Below are 20,497 nucleotides of genomic sequence, written 5' to 3' on the forward strand. Positions count from 1 at the left end.
TGCTTGGGTTTAACACCTGAACATTTTATTAACCAACAACAGACTGGCTTGCTTTCCCTCTCTTTTTACAGCCACTTCCTGTTCCCCCATGTGACCCCTTGCACTGCCTACTGGGAACTGTAGTTCTTTATTATAACTACATAATAACACATCTTCCCCCTTTAAAGAAAAACAAACACAATACTTTGTCCTTATAAACCTGCCAAGAACCCTTGTCACTCAGCAGCTTTCAATCAGTCTCTGAGGTGATTTAATGGACCTTTTTGGTCTGGTACTTGTTTTCGCAGGTGTGTTGCTTTCATTTGCTGCATTACTATTGGTCTGTAGGTAAGGCATATTTCACATGAAGCATTGGTCCGGCTAATATCTTGGTTCATTCTTGGCCATTACATCACTTCACGTGTTCTACGTTTACATTTTTCCTCCCCAAGGTGCCCTTCGTGTATCTTCTGGAGCATCTCCTTGCGTAGTGACACTGGAATCACAAACCTGTTCCCTTTGAAGACCATATCTTTCACTACTGACAGTTCAGCTCTGCATGCCCAATAATCCTGAATACACATTGGACAGTCATCCTTTGCTGCTGGCCATCCTTTCCGTATTGTATCCTTGAGTACTTTCATTGTTTCATCTGCCTCTGCTGCTTTCCTAATCTGCTCTGTTCTATCCGGAGATACTGGAAGAGAGGTGATAATCATGTCAACATAGGCCTGTATATCTGCATTAACCTGTTGGTCACTCTTTTCTGTCTTGTTGACTGCTCGAGACAGAGCATCAGCAGCAAACATATATTTTCCCAATGTGTGGATCACCTTCACATCATATTTCTGCAGCATTATCAACATGCGCTGTATCCTCATGGGACAGTCATTCAGTGGTTTGGACATAATTGAGACCGGTGGTTTATGGTCTGTCTCCACTTCAATAGCTTGCCCATAGATGTACTGATGGAACCTTTCACATGCATATGCATTGGCGAGAAGCTCTTTCTCTATCTGTGCATAGTTGGCTTCTGCACTTGTTAAAGCCCTTGATGCATAGGCCACAGGTTGCCATATGCCATCATGCTGCTGCAGTAGGATAGATCCAAGCCCGTGCCAGGACGCATCAGCTGATATCCTGATACACCTTTCCGGATCATAAAACTTCAGCACGGGCTCTTCAGTTAGGACCCTTTTCAACGTCTGGAAACACTCTTCTTGCTCATGAGACCAAATCCATTCATTTTGTTGCTCAAGGAGTGACCTAAGTGGTGCTGACACTGTTGAAAGTCAAGGGATGAACTTAGCCAGGTAAGTCACCATCCCTAAGAAATGTCTCACCCCCTTTTTGTATTGGGGCCTCTCCATGTTTTCAATGGCTGACATCTTTCTTGGGTCAGGCTTCACTCCCTCTTAAGATATGACATCTCCTATGAAGATCAGTGTCTTAATACCAAACTCATATTTCTCTCTATTTAATTTAAAATTGACATTCCTTGTCACGTCAAGCACTTGTCTTAGTCGAGTATCATGTTCCTTCTTGGTGGACCCCCAAATGATGACATCATCCATCATGGTCTCGACACCAGGTATGCCCTCAAAAATCATGTAGATGGTTTTATGGTAGACTTCCGGTGCACATATGGCAGCTGAAGATAGCAATATCTTCCCTGTGGTGTGTTAAAAGTACACAGTCTCGAACTTGTCTCATCAAGCTTCATCTGCCAAAACCCAGACAACGCATTGAGCTTGCTACACCATTTGGCACCTGAAAACCGGGACATGATCTCCTTCCGTGTTGGCAATTTAAAATGCTCTCTCTTGATGACTTTATTGAGATCTCTTGGGTCTAGACATATCCGCAATGCTCCATTTTTCTTTTGCACAATGACCGGTGAACTCACCCAATCTGTTGGTTCTTCAATTTTCTGTATGACATCCATCCATTCCATGCATGCTAGTTCTTGTTTATCTCTAAGTTGAAATGGAACTTTCCTGCATGCATGGACAACAGGAGCCGCTGCCTCATCTATGTAAATTTTGTGTGCACCAGGTAAGCATCCAAGCCCCCCAAACACATCTGCATACTCTTCCGTGAGTGTTGTGTGGTTATCTTTGGTATGTGAAGCTACTATGAAAACTCTTTTCACTAGGTTGAGCTTTTCACATGCACTCAGAACTAATATTGGCTGTACTCTCTTTTCTACAATCAATAGCTATGATTTTAAGTCCTGCCCCCTGTGCTTAAAGGTCACCATACAGCCCCCTTTTACTGGAACTTTCACTCCAGTGTAGCCTGTCACTTTTAACTTCACAGGGTAAATCATACCCTTTACTGTGACAGTCTTACAAGCATCCATGGATAACAGATTCCCCTGAGCTCTGGTGTCAAGCTTGAATGGAATTACTGTCTCATTCTCAGTTACTGGAACATTCCATTCTGTTTTACTAGCAGCCACAGTGTGTACAGAATCCACAAAGAATTCCTTCATTTCCTCATCAACTGTGTGCACCTTTCCCTTGTTAGCCCCAGCTTTGCCGCACCTTGCAAAGTGATTCTTCTTCCCACAGCTATTGCAGGACTTCCCATAAGCAGGGCACATCTTTGGAATGTATCTACCTCCACATCTGCTGCATTTGCTGTTTGAGCCTTCCTCCATGCTTTGCTATTGCTTTCGGAAATGCCTTGTGTGCTGCTTCTTTGTTTTCACAGAATGCAATGTTGTGTCTGCCCTGTGCAGCTCCTTAGCTTGTGCTCGTGTGGTTCCTGCTGACCTATACATATTCACCACCTTTTCCAGGGTCAAATCTTCTTCACGCAACAGTCTTTCTCTGAGTCCATTATCTGGAATTCCACAAACTATTCTGTCTTCAACTAGTGAGTTTCTCAAATCTCCAAATTCACAAGACTCACTCAGTGTGTGAAGCTCAGCTAAGTATTGGTCGAAGCTAACACCTTGTTTCTGGTCACAGGAAAAAAAAATTATATCTCTCAAATGTGATGTTTTTACTTGGGATAAAATACTCTTCAATTTTTTCATCAAAGTGCCCAACTCAAAAGCTGTCTCATCAATTTGAAAGCTGTTATAGATGTCCAAAGCATCTTTGCCAATCACCTGCAGAAAAATAGATGCTTTCAATTTTTCATTGTTCCTCCCGCTCCACTGGCATCTAAATATATGTTGAATCGCTGTTTGAAGTGTTTCCAATTATCGGTTAGATTGCCAGTAAACTGCATAGGCGTGGGAGGACTTAGCTTATCCATAACGGGAACTCTCGGCCTCTCACCGGAATCTCTCTTGGTAAATCCGGTACTGCTAAACTTCAGGAACAGTGTGCTTCCTCATCATACTGGTCTTATTACAGCTTTTCTTTCGTACTCACTGAGTCTCTTTCTCAATTGCACACAGTATTCATCTACTCTCCCTGCTCAGACCTCACTCCAACTTCTGACACCATGTTATGTTTGTTCTTCATCAAGAGACAAACTTCGCATGGGTTTAACATCTGAACATTTTATTAACCAACAACAGACTGGCTTGCTTTCCCTCTCTTTTTACAGCCACTTCCTGTTCCCCTATGTGACCCCTTGCACTGCCTACTGGGAACTGTAGTTCTTTATTATAACTACATGATAACACAATATTAGACATTTCAACCCTGGGAAAAAGATACTGGTTGTCTACACTATCCATGCCTCTCATAATCTTATAAACCTCTATCAGATCTCCCCTCAGCCTCTGCCACTCCAGAGAAGACAACCCAAGTTTGTCCAACCTCTCCTTATAGCACATGCCCTCTAATCCAGGCATCACAGACTAAGTTTCGTGTGCATATATATTTTTTTGGCTTGACCTGGACCTGGTTCTGATCTGTTGCCCAGATTTGCTGACATGGTTCCTGCCCACAGTTAGTAATGAACTGACCTTGTGACCCCAGCTTCGAGCCAGAGTAGACCTCAATGCATATCCTGAGTCGCACCACTGGAATCTCTGACAGGCTTTGACAGAGGCATTTAGAGCTATTCAGATTTAAAAATTAAAATCATCAAAACAGTTTTTAAAAGCATTAAAAAGTACATTAGAATACTACAAAGCAATTAAAATACAGCAAGGTAAGATGAAATAAGCCAAGCACCAACCAGCATTTAATTTTCTCCTTGGGGTTGGTGATTGTTTCTATATCAGCTAGCTCTTCCTAGCATAAAGCTGAGGGGCTGGATGTGAAATGCACTTGACTCCTTTCTTTAGACAGTCTATGTGCAATGCTGAGCTCAACAACATTGCAGCCAGTCCAATGCAGCAATATCTGACCTGGTCTCAGACTTTCACTGTGCATCCTTCGATGGTTTCCACCAGCTGCTGATAGCTGGCAGTCCCCTCTGGCACTTCAAGTCAAGTTCAAGTTTATTCTCATGGGCAGACATACCCAGGGTATAAATGCCATGAAAATTAGCTTTTTGCTGCAGCAGCACACAAAACATGACAAACATAAATTATATAAACTTCAATTAACTTACATTATACATAATTTACATTATACATAACTTGCATAACAGAATAAATATAATGACATTAGTGCGAGTTGAGGGGAAATATAGTCCAAGATAGAATTAAGGTTTTTCAGGTCGGTTCAAGAACCCGATGGCAGTGGGGAAGAAACTGTTGCTGAACCTTGAGATGTGGGTTTGAATATCAGCAGCACAACTTAGAACAATTATCTTTTCTTTCTTACTGCTGCATGTATTTTCAATTTGACAAAAATATGTCAACATTTCTGGAAGTATTGATCTTGTGCTTAGAAATTGAGAGGCATTTTTAAAGGATCATTAATGGGGCACTGTCCAATTAGCATTTCATCTCAGGTCCCATCACTGCAAACTTAGTTGCACACACATTGCAGTACAGAATAGTCATCAGAGTCTGCAAGCCCCCTCCTTCTCATGCTCCACTATTGTGCAAGGCAGTAGGGAATTAAGTGTACAAGTCTGGGTGGCAGTGAGTGGAGTGCAGCAGTTGGAGATGATGGCTGAAGTGTTGGAGGTTGGAGGTGTGGAGGGAAAAATTTGGGGGGCAGGTGTTGAGATTCATTGAGATTCAGTGGTGGATTTTGTGGGGTCAGTGGGGTCTCAGGGAAAGGAGCAGCTGCTGGCAATTGATAGGGAGGTCAAGGATGGAGTTGGACTAGGAAGTCAGTAGAAAAGCCAGGGTGAGGGTTGACTGCTGGCGATTGGTTGGCATGAGGATCCAGAGCTGTGGAATACGCGAGGACTTGGGAGAGTACACACCTAAGGCAGGATCCCAGCCCCAGAATCCACAGCCTGGCATCTGCTCAGGCAAGTCCCTATTAAGTAATGATGAAGCAGGTCTCATGAACATTAAATCCTTCTTCTGCATGAGTGGCATGTTGGTGCATGTGTCAACCATTCCTCCAAGACATGGTAGTCAAGCATATGTTTGTTCTGGGGCATGGAGGCACAAGTTCCAGCTCCCCTGTGCATATCAGATGGGCACTTGTCAGACCTGGAGGGAAACCTATGGAATTTGGAATAAGTCCCCAGATTTCCCAACAGAAGGATTTTTCATTGAAATTGAATAGTGAAGCACACAGTAACATGGTACTGTGGGATCTGATCTATCACAACTTCTGTTTCTGTTGTGCTTCACCTAAAATAAAGGTAAGCAGCATAAATGGAGGCACAAATTACTTTCAGAGCAAATGGATATTTTTCTTTTCTAAAAAAAATGTGCTGGCAATCCCCAAACTGACCATGGTCTCAGAACATTCCAATCACCACAGGGACCTTCTACTAATTGCACTCATTTTTAGTCCTTCTTGGAGGCTCTGAAAATTAAACTGATGCTTATGGGCATAAAGCCCCTGAAAAGAATATTTCAAAGACTTTCAATTATAATTCTTTTCTAATTTACTGAAACAACTGCACCACTATATTAAATATTACTAATGCATGGTTTTGTTTATAGTTTAGTTGGAATTTAGTTCTCATCTTAGTGATTAACTGAAGGTCAGAAATACATGATTTGCTGTATCAAACACGACAATGATTTGTGACCTTGCTGTTTGCTTGAGATTATATAAAAATATTTCAGTGTAATAACAGAAAGTATGAGTATTTGCTTGGCGTTGTTTCTTTCTCAGCTATAAAATAGTTATTCACCCAGCCATGTTCTTAAATGTCCTTTTCATGAAATAGCATGTTTTCCGATTCACACATAAAGAAATATTTGTATTTGTGCGTTGCCTTTCATCACCTCAGGATATCCCGAAGTTCGTTATGGATAACTCTATTTTTTCAAGAGATGTCATTAGCGTAATGTTGGAATTATGGCAGCCAGTTTGGGGTAACAGATGATAATCAGGAAACCATTTGTACAGATTTTTTTATTTGGAAGTTGTACTTCTAATATCAAATTTCACTTAATAAGATCATTGAGTTCAATGCGAGAAAGTATGTGGTTATGAGCATTGGTAAGAGGAATCATAAAGGCAGACTATTATCTAGAGACACAAGAGACTGCAGATGCTGGAACCTTAAGCAAAAAGCAAACTGCTGGAGGAACTCAGAGGTTCAAGCTTGACCTACTGAGTTCCTCTGGACTATTCCTCTGGAGCAGGCTCAAGGACAACTTCTACCCAACTGTTATAAGACCATTGAATGGTTCCCTTATACAATGAGATTTAATTCTTGACCTCACAATCTACCTTGTTATGAACTTGCACCTTATTGCCTACCTGCAGTGAACTTCCCTGTAGCTGTGACACTTTATTCTGTATTGTTATTGTTTTTACCCTGTACTACCTCAATGCACTGTGCAATGAATTGATCTGTACAAATGGTATTCAAGACAAGTTTTTCACTGTACCCCGGTACAAGTGACAATAATAAACCAATACCAATACCACTATTGTCCACATTGAGAAAGATGGGCAATACAGAGGGATCTAGGTTTCTTGTACACAATGTAAGCTGACAGGTGCAGTAAATGGTTAGGAAGACAAGTGGCATATTTGCCTTTATTGCAAGAGGGGTAGAGTTTAGAAATAAGGAAGTGTTATGGCAATTGTGCAGAGCACTGGTGAGGCCACACCTGGAGAATTGTACACAATTTAAAATTGAGGTGCATCGGCACAATTTCTTGCAGAGGGCGGTGAATCCCTGGAATTCTCTACCTCAGAGGGTGTTAGAGGCTGGATCATTGGGAGTATTTAAAGAGGCAATAGGTACATTTTTGAAAGATCAGGGAATTGAGGACTATGAGGAACTAGCACAGAAGAGAAGATGAGGCCTGGGGAGATCAGCCATGATCATATTGAATAACAGGGCAGGCTTGAGTGGTGGAGTGGCCTACTCCTGCTTCTACTTTCTTACAGTCTTATGTTCAGCTCCTTTGATTGTTCAGTTTCATCTATGCTCCCACTACACCACTACAGGATCGAGTAACTAGGACTTTTAAACACCCTCATTGTTGTGATATAGGAAATGCAGCAGTCAGAGTGTGCACAGCAAGCTTCTACTGACAGCATATGATAGTCAGCTGTAGCAATCTTAGTTGAGGGATAACACATAATCTTAGAATCATGCAGCAGAGAAACAGGCCTTTCGGTGCCACTGAGTCCATGGTGACCATAAAGCACACATCTGTACTCATCCTACACTAATCCAGTTTTTATTCTCTCCATAATCCCATTATTTTGTGCCAGATTCTACTGCACATCTACACACCAGGGACAATTTACAGTGACCAGTTGATCTACTAACTGGCTTGTGATTGGGAGGAAACAAGAACACCCAGGTAAAACCCACATGGTCACAGGGAAAGGATGCAAGTCTCACACAGGCAGGACCAGAGGTCAGGACTGAACACAGGTTGCTGGAGCTGAGAGGCGTCAGCTCTACCAGCTGTGCCGCTGTGCTCCCTGGGCACCAGAGTCTGATCACTCTCCTCTTTCAAAACAAAATGTCATGGGACATTTAATCCAGTGAGTGAATAGAATCTCAGTTCAGCATCTCATCAAAATGACATACCTTTGACAGCATGGCAGTCTCTTGGTTCTGCACAGAAATATCAGCCTGGTTTATGTGTTGAAACCTCCAGTGTGAGATTGAATTCACAATCCTCTGACTCGGAGGTGTGGTGCCACACCCAAAGTTAGTCTGATCTTTCAAGCTCTGTTTCATGGAGTCTTTTATATCATCAAATCAAAACAGAATTCTAACAGATCTAACAGAATCCAAACAGATTTCATTCTTTCCACATTTGCACTGTAGGACAAAGGCTGCTTTGAGCTCAAAGAGGTAAATGGGCAAAAATATGCTTTGAAGAATCTGTGTCATGTGTAGTTGTGAAAAATTCCTCAGAGACAATTAAAATATAAGCTCTAAAGAATAACAAATGAGAAGTAATATCCCTCATGATCTTTTGGAGCCACACTTGTCACAGCCGAATGTTGGATCAGGATTCAAATGAACCTTTCAGCCTGACGGCATGAACATTAAATTCTCCCACTTTAAGTAATCTCCTCAACCCCGTCCCCCACCATGCCTCTTCTTTTCTTCCCTTTATTTTTTCTAATCCCCTTTTTTCCTTCTTACCTTTGACCCATCCCCCGGTGGATCTGCTCTCCCCTCCTCCCCTGCACCTGCCTATCACTATCTCTTACTTGCAAATACCTATCACCATCTTGTGCCCACCCCGCCTCCCCTCTTTTGTCCACCTATCACTCCTCTGCTTTTCCCTCTAATGTATTGGGCTTCCCCTTTTCCAATCTTCAGTCCTGAAGAAGGATCCTGACCCGAAACGTTGACGGCCTGCTTTTCTCCACGGATGCTGACTGGCCTGCTGAGTTCCTCCAGCATCGTGATGTTTTTCATTCAAATGAAAACACTTGGCAGTGCTCCTCAGGTTTCTAAGCCTTGAAGCAGAGGACACAGCTGATAAAACTGAGGCACTAAGGCCTCATTTCAGTTAATGTATTCCAACTCTAGCCCACTGGCTTATTGGTGAGGGGACTCCTTGGCAGCAGGAAACCTCAGCTGAGAGCCTGAAAATGCCACTGGCAGTTGGGTTAGTAGTAAGAGATGGGGTCGGGGTTGTTGGTTGGTGTAAACACCATTGCAAGGAGGGGACAAAGCAGGATGGTTGCATGTTTTCATGTATGGTCCAGGGTTACACTCTTGATCATTATGGAAAATAAGCAAACCTATAAAACAATGTTTCCACTTGTACCTCATGGGTTTTTGCTGCCCCACAATTTAACTTCTGTACTGTATGCATGCTGCTATTTGCTCAAAAGAGCAAGTTAATATTGGGACCCAGCTGAAAGGTAGCTGGACCTCAGGGTAAATCACCTTATTCCTATTTCTCCCCATGTTCCTTCCGCCAGAATTAGAGTTTACTTGGGAAGCTTCCAGTGAGATTTCAGCCCTTGTAAAAGAGTAATGGGGTGTTGGCGGCTGTTTTTGTGCTCTCATTGGGCAAAGCTCCTCACAGCTTTTCTGTGTTTGGAAGCTCAGCATTGTAAATAATCACTGTTGTGAAGTTTGTCTTGAGAACCTGCTTAAGGTTAACTGAAATTCATTTAGGTTCAGGTTAACTGAAATTTGTTTTAATTCAAAATTTAAACAAATGGAATCAGAAATTTTACAGCACAATAAGAAGCTAACGTGATAAAAGCATTTTTCATAATAATGAAAAGAGCTTTCACCTCTTAGCTGTTAAATAGATCCTATTTGAATAATTTAATATTAAACTATTAATACACTGACTGAGCATGAACATCAGAAATAAGTGATAACTATTAGAAATAGGAAAAGTGTGAAGAAACCAATCATTAACCTACAGTGTGATGTTGCATATATTCAGAAGCCAATTGAGAGCCGAGGTTCTCGTATATTTTTAATTCATTATATATAGGATTAGCATACTTTGTCAAAATTATGCTTTGATTTAACTATTATTTGAATGTGGAGCATAGGTCGTAGGTTGGTGTTTTCTGAGGGGTGAATTCTGAAGCTGCAAGGTTTTTTATTTCAATGGTGCATTTGGTTTCAAATGTCAGTATTACTGAAAGTGAATATAAGTAATCCCTCATGAATCATTAATAATAGCCTGCTTTTTCTTCCCATGACTTGCCACCAGTGTCTCTCCTCTTTTAAAGGTTGGGTTGCTGTACAAGAATAGGAGTTCAATCAAATGACAGTCTATATAAGTAGGGAATGACTATGAAGCATACATCTTCTGAATTTTATGTATTGGCAATAGCTTACAGAAGAATATGAGCAGACTTCAATTTCTTTCCAGATTTCAGTCATTTAACACTACATTTAGATTTCTGATTGGATATATTTTTTTTTCTATAGCAGCACCCAATTGTTTAGAACCCATTTGGTGTGTCATGAAATAGGTTTAAAAGATATTGACAATCCCTTTTTCTGTGCTCCATACCTCAGGTGGAGAAATCTCCCACAGAGCGTTGGCTTTTTCCATTGAAAGGCAAAAGTGGAAAAGTCTGTCGATTTACTATGAGCCCATTTCCTGCCGCTGTGCACACTGATTTCATTTCCATGATGTTAAAGTAACTCCTCAATTTAGGCATTTATTCAATTTTGCGGCATTTGCAAATTTTATGTTCAGTCATGTATTTACTTGTATAAGAATGGGTGCTGTGTGTGATATTTGTAAAACTTCTCTTCTAGTATTTGTCTCACCATCTTTTGGCAGCTATTATAAATAATTTCTTTAAACCCTTTTGTTAGTTCAAGGGGAATTCTCCAGATAGATTCATAGTTATATACAGAACAGACACAGGCCCTTCAGCCCAGCTTGTCCATGTCGACCTGGATGCCTATCTACACTAATCCCATTTGCCCGCATATCCCATATCCCTCTAAACCTTTCCTATTCATGCACCTGTCCAAATGTCTTTCAAATGTTGTAATTGTACCTGCCTTTACCACTACCTCTGGCAGCTTGTTCCCTGTACCCTTGTGCCCTCTGTGTGGAAAAAAACGCCCCTCAGATCCCCTTTAAGTCTCTCCTCTGTCACCTTAAACCTGTGTCCTCTAGCTTTAGACTCCCATACTCTAGAAAAAAATACTGTGACTATTTACCCTACCAATGCCACTCATAATTTTATAAACTTCTACAAGATCAGACCTCAGCCTCCTTTGCTCCAGGGAAAACAGTTCCAGCCTACCCAATCTCTCCTTATAACTCATGTCCTCCAGTCCAGGCAACATTCCTGTGAATCTTTTCTGCACCCTCTCTAGCTTAATCACACCCTTCCTATAGCGTGGCGACCAGAACTGCACACAATATTCCAAGTATAGCCTAACCAAGGATTTGTACAACTGTAACATGACATCCCAATTCCCATACTTAATGCCTCAGCTGATGAAGGCAAGTATCCACATGCTGCTTCATCACTCTGTCTACCTGTGTCACCACCTTCTATGCACTTATGACTATGTACTATAAATAGAATAAAAGCCAAAAATGATGAAAGGGGTAACTACATGAATCTTCATTGTTCTGGCAAAATTGTGATATAAATTTTACCAATTAGCAGTGGACTGCATTTAATTTGCTCTTTGAATAAATTTTACATTTTTATTCATTATGACAAATTTTAGAAAGCTATTTGATGTGGATTAATTGGGCTTGGATCTTCAATTGTTTTCACACAAATGAAGTACCAGCATTTAGGGCATTTAGTCTAGCAGTTTGGTAAGAAGGCTAAGTTTACTTTTCATAATTGGGATGAAATTTTGCTGTACGATATGAATAAAATATATCTTAATTAACTTGAATGAAATTCACTAAGCCGCTTGCTCATTTGCATCATGACACAACCACATGATGAAACACAAATTGGGTCTACCTTTAGGCAAAAACCTGTAATGAGAGGGAATAATTTTGCCTTCAATAAAAATTAAAATTGGGAGAAGTGATTTAAGAATGACTGAATATCAATATTATTCCCTTTACTCTATCTTCCAAAGTCAAAATTACTCCTAAGATATTTCATCTGAAACTAAAATTAAATTGCAGCCACATTGCTAGATCAATATGTGATTCATCTCTGAATTGCAGGTTATGGATGTGGTAGAATGAATTATTTATACATTCCCAGGTTTAGTGGTTGAGAGTAGCAATGTCCCTTGACATTGTTGAAGTGGAGCCCTGTTTGATCTTTTCAGTTTGAGTTGAGTTTTGGTTTGACACCTGGGCAAAATCAATACTTCAGAATTCAGCGTATACATATGTTATTTACTTAAGGATAATTCGTAGCTTTCAACATCCTTAAAGGCAAAGGTAAAAATTACTTGAAAGCTCTAAAGTGCCATCTATCTGTCTCCACTAACCATATGATTGCCTTTGTTACATTAATGGCCAAACGATCCATTTTGCTTAAATGGAAGGATCCAATACCCCCTACTACTTTTCGATGGTTCTCTCAAACTATATCATGTTTAAACTTGGAAAAAATTAGGAGTGGTACTGTTGATCCTTCGCTTAAACTTGAGGAAGTTTGGAGTCCATTTATTCAATATTTTCACATGATATAGATCCCCTTATAATAAACTTTCAATTTAGAGGAACGGAGTTGATGACATAATATTGCTCTGTTTCTATTGAGAAATTTTAGTCCAGTTTTTTTTTTCCGTTTTTTTAAATTTTTTTTCTTTAGCTTAGTTTGGTTTGATATATTGTTTATAATTTTTCTTATTGTTTTGGGGATTTTTTTCTTTCTTTCATATTTTGTAATAAATCTTTTTCTTTTATATTATATTCATTCACTAACAGATCGTTGGATCTACAGATTTTTTTTATACTTTATTGTTCCTTATGATTATCCATGTCATGATTGTTCTCCTGATCTCTTTGTATTACATGTATAAACATTAATATATTAATTTGTATTAATTTGAAAACTAATAAAAAGATTGAAAAAGAAAGAAAGAAAGCTCTAAAGTGTTGTGAGAGTGTTATTGTAAGAATCAATTATCTCAACTGTCACTCAATCCATGTAAATCCCTGAAGTAATTATTCTTGAAACTTTCCTCATTTACTCAGTTATTTCAGAGACCCAAAGTAATTTAAGATGTTTTTTATTTGTTTTGTATAATATAGTAAGGGCATCAAAATAAATCAAGTCATCTTACTGGCCAATTGACCTGGACAATGCACCAGTCATGGTTCATTGTAAAAAGGCCCCTCCTGTCTCAGGCAGCAGGATGCCTTTAACTGGTAAAAGCTGGATTCTGGGACAATTGTTTCCAAATTCCGGTTGCAACTTTGCAGTGTGTTAACGAAAGTTTGCCTGGGTTCCAGAAAAAAAAAACAATCCAAAGATGCAGGACTTCCCTCCACAATTGTTACTTGTTCCCCTGGGCTACCTCATGTTTACCTTGATGGCAGTTCATGCGGTCTGGTATATCAAAGGATACAGGACAAACCAGAGGGTAGTGGATTTGTGGTCAGCTTTTCTGCACGTCATTTTGTTCTGATCACTGCTTGAGCAGGAAAAGGAAGCAGATTTGAAAGCACATTTCAAAAGGCAATCGATACACAGTCGAGAAGAAAGATTTGTATTTATATAGCAATTATTTAATTGTGGTCTCCCTTTCACCATAGTTGATAGAGCGCCCAATTGTATCTGTTTTGTTTCCCACACCTCTATTTTCACCCCATCTCCCCAACACACCCCCACCCCCAAAACAAGGATAGGGTTCCTCTTGCCATCTTGTTGCACCTTGCTAGCCTCCACATTAGACAGATCATCTTCCATAAGTTACGCCCCCCTCCACGTGATGTCATCACTGGATGCATCTTCTCTTCCGGTCCCCTCCTCTTTCAGAGTCCAAAGGAGCCATTCCCCCACTGCCTGGTTCACTCCTTCATCTGCTCCAACATCCACTCCTCTTCTCAAGGTGCCATCTGATGCAACTGTAAGAGATGCAACACCTGCCCTTTCTACCTCTTCCCTTTCAAACATCCAGGGAGCCAAATGGGTGAAGCAGAGATTCAGTTGTACTTCTGCTTCAGTTTACTGATTATGGTGCTCGTGATGTGGTCTTCCCTACATAGGAATTGAGTGACCATTTCGCGAGGCACCACTGTTCATTTTGCAACTGTGACCCCAAGCTTCTAGTTGCCTGTCAGTTTAATTTTCCAGCCAACTCCCACTCTGATCTGTCTTGGGAACAGCGCCTCATTCTCTGACCAATGGTGTTACAGCCTCTAGTGCTTAACATTGAATTCAACAAGTTCACATAACCATCCCTTACAGCTTGTATCAGAACTAGTTAATTCTGATGAAATGTCTTCAATTCCTGTTTATCGCTCTCCACAGATGCCGTGAGGTACTTCAGCATCCTCTTGTTTTTCTTTCTTTCTTTTTCAATCTTTTTATTAATTTTCAGATTAGTACAAAATAATATATGTAACATTAGTAATTATACATATGGTGCTAAGGGATCAGGATAACAATCATATAACAGTTAAAATATATAATCACAAGGAGTAAAAAAGAAAGTAATCTAGACCTCCCTTTCTCTTATTAAGTGAACAAATACAAAAGGAAAGATTGAAAAGAAATGAAATTTAATTATATGAAAGAAGAACTCCCAAATCAAAACAAAATATTGATAATAAACCAAAAAAAAACAAAAACTTGAAAAAAAAACTGGACTGATATTTCTTCAATTAAAAAGAAAAACATTACTATGTCGTCAACTCCGCTCCTCTGCATTCAAGGGTTATTGAGAGGGATCTGAAAAAGGTCAACTTATATCATATGAAAATATTGAATAACTGGACTCCAAACTTCCTCAAATTTAAGCGAAGAATCAACAGTACCACTCCTAATTTTTTTCTAAGTTTAAACATGCTATAGTTTGAGAAAACCACTGAAAAGTGGTGGGAGGCATTGGATCCTTCCATTTGAACAGAATGGATCGCTTGGCCATTAATGTGACAAAGGCAATCATACGACAAGCAGAAGCAGATCAATGGCGAGATTCCATCATTGGTAACCCAAAAATTGCAGTAATAGGATGAGGTTGTAAATCAATATTCAATACAGCTGAAATAATGTTAAAAATATCTTTCCAATATTTTTCCAAAAGGGGACAGGACCAAAACGTATGTGTTAGGGAAGCCACCTTCAAATTACATCTGTCACATATAGGATTTATATGATGATAAAAATGGGCTAACTTGTCCTTGGACATATGGGTCCTGTGAACCACCTTAAACTGTATCAAAGAGTGTCTAGCACACATAGAAGATGTATCAACTAACTGAAGAATTTTATTCCATGTTTCTGTAGGTAAAAGTATCTGGAGTTCTCTTTCCCATTCATTCTTAATTTTATCAAGTTCCTCTGAACGTATTTTCATAATCCGATCATAAATTATCAGGCCCTTCTGATAAGGATAAAAACCTAAAATTTTTTCTGTAGTTTCAATTTTATATGGTGTCGGAAAAGAAGGTAAAGTAACTTTTAAAAAATTTCTAATCTGTAAATATCGAAAAAAATGTGATCTAGGCAGATTGTGTTTATTAGACAACTGTTCAAAAGATAAAAAACAGTTATCAATGAATAAATCTCGAAAACATGTTATACCCTTCATTTTCCATAAGGAAAAAGCTGAGTCAGTTCTAGATGGTTGAAAGAAAAAATTAGATTGAATAGGACTTGATAAATTAAATTTATTCAATCCAAAAAATTTATGAAATTGAAACCATATCCGTATTGTATGTTTAACTATTGGATTAGTCACTTGTTTACTCAATTTAGTAAGTGAAAAAGGGAATGAAGCTCCTAAAATAGAAATTAATGAAAATCCTTGCACTGATTCACACTCAAGGTGTACCCAACAGGGACAATGAGTTGGATTTAAATCTTGTGCCCAAAAAATTAAGTATCTGATATTAATTGCCAAATTGTAAAACCTAAAATTCGTCAAAGCCATACCACCATCCTTTTTTAATCTTTGTAAATATTTCTTACTTAACCTTGGGTTTTTATTCTGCCATATATATAAAAGAGTTTTGGAATCAGTAGTGTCGAAAAAGGATTTTGAAATAAAGGTTGGAATCGCCTGAAATAGATTCAAAAATGTTGGTAAAATATTCATCTTAACCGAATGAATTCGGCCAATCAATGATAAAGAGAATGGGGACCATTTAGTAAATAATTGTTTAATGTAATTAATTAAAGGTAAAAAGTTCACTTTAAATAAGTCCTTGTGTTTCTTGGTAATTTTACTACCCAGGTACGAAAAATAATCAGTCATTAATCTAAATGGTACTTGCTTATAAATTGGGACTTGCATGCTTAATGGAAAAAGTTCACTCTTATTAAGAGTTAATCTATAACCAGAGAAAACACTAAACTGAGCAAGTAGTGTTAATACTGCAGGGATAGATTTCTCCGGGTTAGAGATATAAAGTAACAGGTCATCTGCATAAAGAGATATCTTATGAGTCCCCTTTCCACGAGTAATACCAAATATGTTAGAAGAATCCTGAATGGCAATTGCCAAAGGTTCCAAAGCAATATTAAATAATAAAGGACTCAAAGGGCCATCCTCTTGTTTTACATCAGATTTCTACCATTTCTGCATTTTGTGTCTTCCAGTTCCAGCATTTCTTTTTCTCCTCCTTTTCTCATTCATCTCCTCCAGACTGATTATCGGAACTAACAAGCCTTTATTACCCTCATTCCGTAATTCTGATGAAAAGTGATTGACTTGAAACCTTAACTGTGTTTCTCTCACCACTGATGATGTTGAACGTGCTGAGTATTTTTAGCTATTTCTATTTTTATTTCTGACCATATTGTAATTTTCTTGGGTTACAGAGCAATTTCATATCATGATGAGGACATGCGTACATAGAACATCAACTGTAACTTGATTGCCAGAATTACTCTGTGTTTTGGTAAGATTATTATCAGTAGCACCTGGAACATCTGTTAAACAGACTTCCAGTGGTCTTAAAAGTAATGCAGCAGGATATATAAATAATTGGACAGAATAACACAGATTTCAAACATCATTATCTGAGACACCCAGGAAGGGAATCGTGAAGTCTGTATGTATATAGTCATATGGAATTTGCACTGAAAATTGTCCTTCATCAAAGCCATTGCTCATTTATTGTCAAGCATTTATATGGCAGTAATGGTTTACTTTGCCCTTTTTTGTGTTGCAGCTCTTAGATTGTTTTGTTATTCCAGTGGTCCTGTTGCTGTCTTGGTTTTTCCTGCTGGTGAGATACAAGGCTCTGCACTTCATTGGAGTCGGTGTGTGTCTGCTGGGGATGGGATGTATGGTGGGGGCGGATGTTCTTGTTGGGAGACATCAAGGAGCTGGTGAGTTACTTGTTACTTCCACCAACAGAAAATATAATGAACCACTTAGTAATATTATGTACAAACCACAAAGCATAGCTTCTTCATTGACATAAAGTTTTCAGATAGCTTTTCAATTGAGAAATTAAGACATTCCGGACACTTTTGTGTCAATAGAGTTAACAATTAGAAGGTTTGATTCACATTTTTTCTAGGCACAAGTGAAGTTTGTTAACCTCAGGAAGTTACTGAGCTTCATGGTTGAAGCTAATTAGATCTGTCCCTAGATGGTCTGTTTAGTGTATCAATGCTAAAAGATAGCATCACACACCACAGAAAGAAGCTGCTACATCAAGGACAGCTCTTTGAAAGGGGTAACCAATTAGTCCCTCTTCTCTGTTCTTTTCCTACAGCCCTGCAGTTTTATTTCTTTTGAAATATATTCCTACACAATTATCTAAAACAGCATAGAATTTGCAATACATTACATTTAATTGCCATTATAAAAAGTGGTTGTGAGTGCATGGAAATATTGTGCATATCGCATAAAAGGCACATCTGCCTGAGTGACGGAAAATCTAGATCTTTCGGTTGGGCTCCCACCTGACAATGGTCTTAAAACATATATCTATAATAATTTTGATACTTCTCATATTCAGATAAATTAATTTTTGGATATTGTATTTGTAGAAAATTCAAAACATAAACTATTATGGATAAATGAGAAATGGATAAAACTGACTTTGTATTACACGTACAATGTAGCATGTCACCATTTTACATATTGCAAAGCATATACAATTAATCCATTGCACTTTAAGCATTAGCAGCACCTTACTATTTTATTAATTACATAATGCCGCCATTTGTCAGTTTAATACTCAGTTCTCAATAGCTGATGCCATCAAGTAGTCTTTGAATCGTATAATCAACTAAAGCAATGTGCACATTAGATTATGCCTGATCATTGTTTGCTATATATGTATTTCATGCTTCAAGGTACTTAACAATATTAAAATGATAATGAAAAGCATGCTATTTATGTTAATGAGTCATGTTGTGATCAAACACTTGGTTTCATGTATGATTTAATTGTTTCCATAACGTACTACATAATGAAACTGGTGCTGAAATATTATTCTTCTTTGGATTGGCTGACACTACACTGTTAAGAAGAGTATTAAATCAGAATGTTTGTTATAGTAATGTATCAGAATCCCCTAAATAAAGATCCTACCCACCACTGTCTTTGTAATTTCAAACTCTGTTTGATGCTAATTTAACTTGTTTTGTTTAATTTGTTTAACTATATTGAAAAAAACACCCAGTTTTTGTTCTCTTGGTGATAATTAGTCTGAAACTGTTTTGTATAATTACTTTTTAGCACCCTTCTAGATCTCAGCTGTGCTTTATGCCAAAACAATACACAGTTTGGTTAATCAGTGAATACATTAATACTTTCTCCTCATTATTGTCTAAAAACGCACACTTATTATAATACGTATGTGCATTTGTTATCAGGACTAAGTTTATGATGATGCATTGAATTGGTGATACAAGGACAATAGAGTACTCCACAATTTTCCATATTAATCACAAAGGTCAAAAATTGTGGATAGTGTGATTTCTTACTTTACCTATACAATTTTGGTAGAACATACCCTTAGTAGGAACTTGAATTTATAAAATTAACTTGTAATATAAAATGCAACCTCTTCTCTAGCACAATTCCAAGGAAAGTGAGCTTTAATTCCTGTCTTTATAAAGATTAGGGATGTTACTGTTGTAGAGTGAAGCATTTCCTCTTCACTTTTGACATTGTTTCTTTGACCAAGCCACACATTTCAATCTGCATAACATTTTTATAGGAAGACAGGAAATCCAGCTGTGTACATAATGTGCTTATATGCATTTGCACTATGTTAGTGGAAGCTGATTGCTATTCTTGGCAAAAAATTTAGAAGAAAATATCTGATTCAGTGGAACTCAGAAGTCTGGTGTGTATGTATGTTTTTCATGTGTGCATGCACATGTATGTATGCATGTATGTATTTATGGTTTCTCTTGCAGGCTTCCTGTACTAAAAGATGTACAACTGGAGCCATAGCCAGTTGGAATCAGTGTTATGGGATGAAATGATGCTCTGGAACATTTCAGCTCACTTTTAACTTGTGCAAAATGCTGCTTTGGACTTGAGAACTGTCCTGGGGTGCTGGCACCACTGCACCTAGGTGAAGTGCAGCAAGGTCCTGTGGGATGGTGGGATGGCTTAAGGATGTAATGATGGCAAGTTTGGGGGAATGCCAGAGCTATCCCATGAATTCCTGGTTATCACAGAAAGAGACTATTTAACCCATGGTATGGGATCTAGTATTTTAAAAGAACTATCATCCTTGTCTTGTCATTGCTCTGGTCATTTCCCATGACTTATCAAATTACTGTTTTTTTTTCAAATGTTTTTAATTCCTTTTTGAAAACACTAATGAATCTGTTTTTCTGACATTATTTCAAGTGATGCATTCAGTTGTTGTGTTTCTCCACATGCCCATATTAAAACTGAAAGAACCCATTCTAGTTCCCCTCTGAGGAAAATTGTTTTGAGGACGAGTAAAGTCCCTGAACTTCCAAATACAAGCTAACAGCCCCCTCTTCAAAAATGCCCTTGTAACGTAGTGATTGTTTCTCTACAAGTTTGGTTTTCTCTGGACCTTAGCAGCACAGACCGCTTACTCAGAATGAGTTAATGACTCCATCCTCTCAATTTTCAGTCTGGCAAATTAACCAGTATATACCCTCTCAATAAAGGAGGGAAATTCAACCCTGTCTTCTCCAGTAGACTCCCTCCAATCAGCATAGTGATAATAAGTATCATGGAGGGTGCCATCAAGTGCCACTTACTCAACAATGACATTCTTGCTGTTCCTCAGTTTGGATGGTACCAGGATCACTTATCTCCAGAGTTTATTCCTCTCTTGGTCCAAAAATGAATGCATGTTGAATTCTAAAGGTGCAGTGAAGTGACCGTTCTTGGTTTTAGCCTTGGTTGCCTTTTATTTCAGGTTTGAGATGAAAGAATTGCAAGGTACCTCAGTATAAAAGCCAATCTACACCAGAATAAAATGCCTTTATAGTAA

General features: G+C 38.6%; 1 protein-coding gene across 1 annotated transcript in view; it reads left to right on the top strand.

Moving 5' to 3' along the window:
- Window positions 1-20,497, top strand: part of slc35f1 (solute carrier family 35 member F1) — a 229,047-nt gene that overhangs the window by 153,919 nt on the left and 54,631 nt on the right. Inside the window, exon 4 of the mRNA XM_052024786.1 lies at window positions 17,225-17,384. Within this exon, the coding sequence (XP_051880746.1) occupies window positions 17,225-17,384 (160 nt within the window). The remainder of the gene's footprint in view (window positions 1-17,224; window positions 17,385-20,497) is intronic.

This window comes from Pristis pectinata, chromosome 10, assembly GCF_009764475.1.
Source record: "Pristis pectinata isolate sPriPec2 chromosome 10, sPriPec2.1.pri, whole genome shotgun sequence".
Lineage (NCBI taxonomy): Eukaryota > Metazoa > Chordata > Chondrichthyes > Rhinopristiformes > Pristidae > Pristis > Pristis pectinata.